The 5,544-nt window shown below is 36.3% G+C and overlaps 2 protein-coding genes across 2 annotated transcripts in view; one reads left to right on the top strand and one right to left on the bottom strand.

Moving 5' to 3' along the window:
• The first annotated feature begins 2,750 nt into the window (after nucleotides 1-2,750).
• RHIMIDRAFT_16983 (uncharacterized protein) lies at nucleotides 2,751-4,972 on the top strand. The gene has a single exon (XM_023605761.1). The coding sequence runs from the start codon at nucleotides 2,833-2,835 to the stop codon at nucleotides 4,900-4,902; it is 2,070 nt and encodes a 689-aa protein (XP_023465351.1). The 5' UTR covers nucleotides 2,751-2,832; the 3' UTR covers nucleotides 4,903-4,972.
• A 150-nt stretch (nucleotides 4,973-5,122) lies between these two features.
• Nucleotides 5,123-5,544, bottom strand: part of RHIMIDRAFT_255692 (P-loop containing nucleoside triphosphate hydrolase protein) — a gene marked incomplete at its 3' end in the record, with an annotated part of 2,863 nt that continues 2,441 nt past the window's right edge. Inside the window, exon 5 of the mRNA XM_023611186.1 lies at nucleotides 5,123-5,516. Within this exon, the coding sequence (XP_023465350.1) occupies nucleotides 5,125-5,516 (392 nt within the window). The remainder of the gene's footprint in view (nucleotides 5,517-5,544) is intronic.

Genomic DNA, 5,544 nt, shown 5'->3' with positions numbered 1-5,544 from the left:
TTTTGTAAAATGGTATATTTGTACTTATTAAAGAAAATAATAAAGAACATAGAAGCACGGAACAAAATAAAGGTTGCGTTAACCTGAGCGAGATGATTTTAGACGCTCTCTATAGAAATGGTGTACATTTTTTTTACATGTATATCTGTTCCTTGCTTTTTTATTTCGAAATTAATTATAGTCCTCTTTTAGCAATTCTTTCATCTCTTCCATATTGGAAAGTGCAATCAATCTCCATTTTGAATTCATGTCAATATAGCATACACAATTCACATCATTTTTAAAACACTCTTTTTGAGTATACAATAATGAAAAATCAATTATTGCCTCATTAAAGTCCAATCCTCCAGTAGCAGTCCATTGTGTGTTGTCATCTAAGTCATCAATCTTATAAAACAAAACTTCACACACACTGGTGCCATTTTCTTCTCTTTGCCTTATTTTATCTTTAATCTCTCGAAGCACATTTTCTTTTAACATCCTATCACCCCCTATAGTAGTTTTGTTTTAAAATAAAAAAAAGGCGTACATTTAGCAGGATGGATATTTAATAGGGCCAATCAAAAACTTAAGCGGAAAATTTCTGTGCTTATCACAGGTTTACTGCTGCACGAGGCTGTGTAACAACAGACGATCCGTTCAGTTTATCAGTTTACACAGTAGCCGAAGAAAAGTGATATCAGAACAGAAGCTTTTTATTTATTTATTTGTACCAGAGAGAGAAAAAGTGGCCGCCTCCACCGATGTCTTCTTGTTGTGCAACGTAAGAAGAAAAAAAATGATACATCTATAATTTTTTAAGCTAAAAACGAGACAAGTTGAATGTAACTTTTGGGCCAATCAAAAATCATTTTGAAATATAACTTAAATAATAAGCTAGCTTGAAGCACAATGTCAGATATATAACTGAACCATCTTTGTGAACAATTTAGTCTATGCATTAATTATAAGTAATAGAAGGCTTCTTTCTTTTTTTGTAATAGCTGTTCTTAAGCTATAGACGTTATTGTCAATCATTTTGTTAATATTTTTATAACTATCTCACTTTAGGTTAAAACCCTGTAGATGCCACTTCCACAAGAACATGTCAGCAGTAAGGAAACAAAGCGCCCCATTCAAATCGTACTTTTCAATTGCATTCTTGTACAAAATATCACCAGTCGATTAAAAGTTTAATGTTGCCCATGCCTTTTGAGCATTATCTACTTTCACTTTACCAAAGCATATTGAATGCAATGGTCGGTATTTTTCATATGAACCAATGATGTAATCTTTCAGTTTTCGGCAGTTGTACAAGTTTATCTTGAGCTTCCAAGCTGCCAACGACGCCGTTTCGAAATGCTTTGGTCATAGTTGGTGGTGGTTGCTTTTGTTATAAATATAAAGTAATACTGTGTCAGGGTAATGTTTCTTGCTAAAAACTAGCACATCTGGACAAACGTTATGATATGTCCCAAATAATAAAGAAAAATACAGATATATGTCTAATCACTTTATTATGGATTAAAAGTGAAAGAAAAGAGCGTTATAACACAGCATCGACATTTTATATGCAAACAGGATTATTACGTGCATTAATCATCTTCAGTAAGGGACTGATCATGACAATGGCGTGTTTTGTGACCAATCTCTTTGCTTTTGTCGTTTTCTTGAAGTATAAAGTAACCTTGGAAGTATTTATAGGTCAATTTTCACTAATAAGTCTCATTTGAGATATTAATTACAATCTCTACATCTTTATAATGGTTTCCCACAAAGTCAAGAAATAGTCTCTCTAATGCTTTTTTTTAAAAAAAAAATCTCATTTAAAGAATTTGTCTCACAATAACTTCTAAAGAGTCCTCGGCTAGTGTATTTTCATAATATAAAGTGTATATATTTATATATCACTTGTTACTTGCTAATGTGACATGATAAACATTTAAGAACAGACTATTACAGATGAGGAATGTTCTTTTCTTTTCTTTTACATGACGGGGCATGGGTCTCTCTTTCTCTTTACGTATGATGAATAAGCTGTATTCATACAATTTGAGTCTGTAAATGAATGCTACAGTCGATCAATGACGTAGAAAAAAAAAAAAAAAGGATAATCATAAATGACAGCACGACTCTCCCATTGTATGTTGATATAAAAGTCATCTTTTTTCCTTCAAGAAATGAAGTTTAAAGATATATACTCATATAAGCCATGTTGTACATAAAGTAATAACAATAGTTCAGATGATCGAATAGACTCTTAAAAAAGGAGAAAGCGGTTTCATTTTTATTTCCGTTGTATAAAAGTAGTGGCAAAAAAGATAAAATGTACGACTGATCACAAAGTAAGACATTGTTATTAATCAAGAAGTATTTTGATTATAAAAGGTTGAGATATAGAATTCTTAAGAAATGGTGCGATAAAAATTCTTTATATTTATATGATCAGCATATTACTGTTTAAGTAATGATGAATTCCAAGAATTGGGTTACGATGAGTGTTGTTTATTTTAAACATAAACCGGGGAAATAAACTCGTTCTATATTTATATACTTTTTTTTTATATTTTTTTAATGGTTGTGCCTGAAATCCATCTTGTATATTCATTTATGCTTAACCACTCTACACTTTAGCATTAACAACAACAACAACAACAACAGTAGCAAAAACAGTTGGAAATAAAGGGGCTGAGATATAAAAAATTAAACAAAGAGAATTAAGAACTTTTTTTTTCTTTTTTTCTATTTTGTTTCCCTTTTTCTTAGTTCATTTTCAAATTAAAACTCTCTTTTCTTCTTCTTCTTCTTCTTTCTTTTTAATTTCTCTTCAATTCCCCTGTTCATGTTTAGAATATGCTGAATATCAGCAATGATCATGATTGGCTATCCCAAATTGAAGACGATACAGAATCAGACTACTCACTCGATTATGAATATATTGGACCAAGACAACCAATTTATAGAAATGATCAAGACGCTGACTCAGTCTGCTCTGAATTATCTGATTCACCTTGTCATAATGGCTTCGATATGTGGGATGAAGATCCTTACAGTACAAATGATTTCACCTGGGAATCCAATGATATGAAATTAACCAGTTTTATCAAATCAAGAAAAAAAGAGCTTGATGCGATCACGACGCCTTGGAAAAAGTCTAGTTTTTATACAAAGGAGAGAGGTTGGCCAAGACAGTTACCTTATTCTTCTTCAACTACAAATCATGATCAATCAGCTAGTTCTCTATGCTTAACCTTATCAGATTATGGTACCACCGAAAAATTACATGCTATCTATCGTGACAGGATCATTGAATGTGGGACGCCTCTGGGTCATCCTTCATCACATCATTCGACAAAACAATCGGATTCAGTCAATACTACTTGGCTTGAAAGTCAAGAGGATAACCATTCTTCTTCTTCTTCTTCATCTTCTCATTGTAAATCATCTTCATCTATCACTCAAGCATCATCTTCTTCATCCATCTTTTATGAAACTCATGCCTCCGTATCATTACCTCCACAGGAAGACACTTTGGCTCAGCAAAATACTAAACATTCATATCCTGTAGATAATAATAACAATAACAATAATAATAACAACAACAATAGCACTCCTTTACTATCAAAATTTGTTCCATATACTAAATATATCAAACGCTCTCAGTTTTCCATCGCCTATCCCAAGGATGCTTATCTCCCTTTATCATTTGAACCTCTCTGTTTAGCAGAAAAGTATGGTTATATGGCTATAGGAGGTTTAGAAGGTGAATTCGAAATATACTGCTGCATGGAAGATCAACCAATCAAGATATGGGGAACCAAGTTCAAAGGAAAGAATAATGTCATGCTCATGACAAACGCTATTCAGATTGTGCGATTCAAAAAGCAAAAGGAGCATAAACACCTGCTTATTGCCTGCATGAATGACGCCGGTGTACTCATTTATGAACTCCCTAAACACAGCGACTGCCATCCATTATCACCGTCCACTGTCACTCTCCTACACCACATCCGCTCCTTTGACCGTGTTCCGATCAACGACGCCAGGCTGAGTCCGAACAATGAGTACTTGATCTGTGTGGGTGATGATGCATGCATCTTTTACCTCACACTAGCCTACAACAACCATGATCAACTGACCGTGACGACTCCAAAACGTATTCTCATTCCAGACAACGTCCTCTGCCTGTCGCATTCACCCTATTCCTCTCAGCATCTCGCCTGGAGTAAGTCATCACTCTATTTTGCCCATACCTCCGACACCCACAGCTTTGTACTCGTCTGGCGCACACAGCCTAAACTGGAGATGCTCTACCGCATTGACGCCGGAGGTTACACGTACGCCATTCAATTTCATCCCGAACACGAAGGCGTTCTTGCGTTCTCGAACCGATATGGGTACCTTCACACCGTTGACCTGACAGAGGCTGTCTCGATATACAATCCGAACCAGATCGTCTCTATTCACCATTTTGATCGTCCATCGACTACCTCGCCCGGCCACGTCTGTACGCCCTCTTGCGTCCCATTCGACGATCCCATCTACCACACAGCCGATCTTGTGGCAAGACAAGAGATCACCATGGTATCCTTTCGTGGCGAAAAGAACAGGCGGTTGAGAATCCTCGCCAAGATAAACGGTATTCAATGGTCGCACGACGGCAAGTACCTCTACATCTCCACAAAGAAACGCGTGCTCGCTTATCAGTTTGTCAAGTCGATGCGTCAAGTAGACTCACTGGAAAAAATGGCTGGTTCGAAGGTCCTCTCGATCATGGAGGAGCAAAGTCTTAAGAAACGGAAGCGAGCCGAAACCGAATGGGAACAGAGTAAACGCTTGGCTTGGGCTCACCAATGGAGTCAGGTACCAAAACATGTTCGAGACAAGGTTTTGGCAAAAGCGACTGATCTGGCAAGTCATTAAACTATTATTTTTACATATTATTGCATGTTGTGTTTTTAATAATAAAGAGGGACATAGAAAATCAACTAAAGAGTAGCTGTTATTGATCTTGTGCCAACAATTTATGTAAACTTTATATATATTTTTATATATCTTTTTCTTTAATACAAATGGTTTAAATAAAAGCAAAATCTTGAATATATGTAAACCCCTTTAAAAATACACAATGACAAGATAACTGATTTAAAGCTTGTCATAGTACTTGTCAAGACCAGGAATATCAGGAGTAAGACCCTTTCTGGTACGGACATCACGGACGATATCGTAGACCTTGTTACCGGCTTCCAAGGGGTTACCGGACATGAGTTGCCAGTGATCAAAGACAGCTTGAGGGAAGGCTTGACCAGAGGTGGCGGAACGAAGATCAGCGTTGAAACCGAAAGATTCGTTAATGGGCAAGTAGGCCTTGACGTTGACAATAGGAGTACCAGGCTTTTGTTCTTCAGAGAAGACTTGACCACGACGCTTGTTGAGACAAGAGTAGATACCACCGATAGCAGAATCAGGACATTGGATTTCAACAAGGTAGACGGGTTCTTGAATACCAGGAGAGGCAGTAAGAACGGAAGCATAGACTACACGACGACAAGTAGGAATGATTTG

Source organism: Rhizopus microsporus, assembly GCF_002708625.1.
Source record: "Rhizopus microsporus ATCC 52813 unplaced genomic scaffold scaffold_10, whole genome shotgun sequence".
NCBI lineage: Eukaryota > Fungi > Mucoromycota > Mucoromycetes > Mucorales > Rhizopodaceae > Rhizopus > Rhizopus microsporus.
Note: the sequence above shows the minus strand (reverse complement) of the source record. Positions and strands in the feature narration are given on the sequence as shown.

What these genes read in the sequence shown, in the direction of transcription:
- RHIMIDRAFT_16983 (XM_023605761.1), top strand. Translation starts at nt 2,833, where the DNA reads ATGCTGAATATCAGCAATGATCATGATTGGCTATCCCAAATTGAAGAC.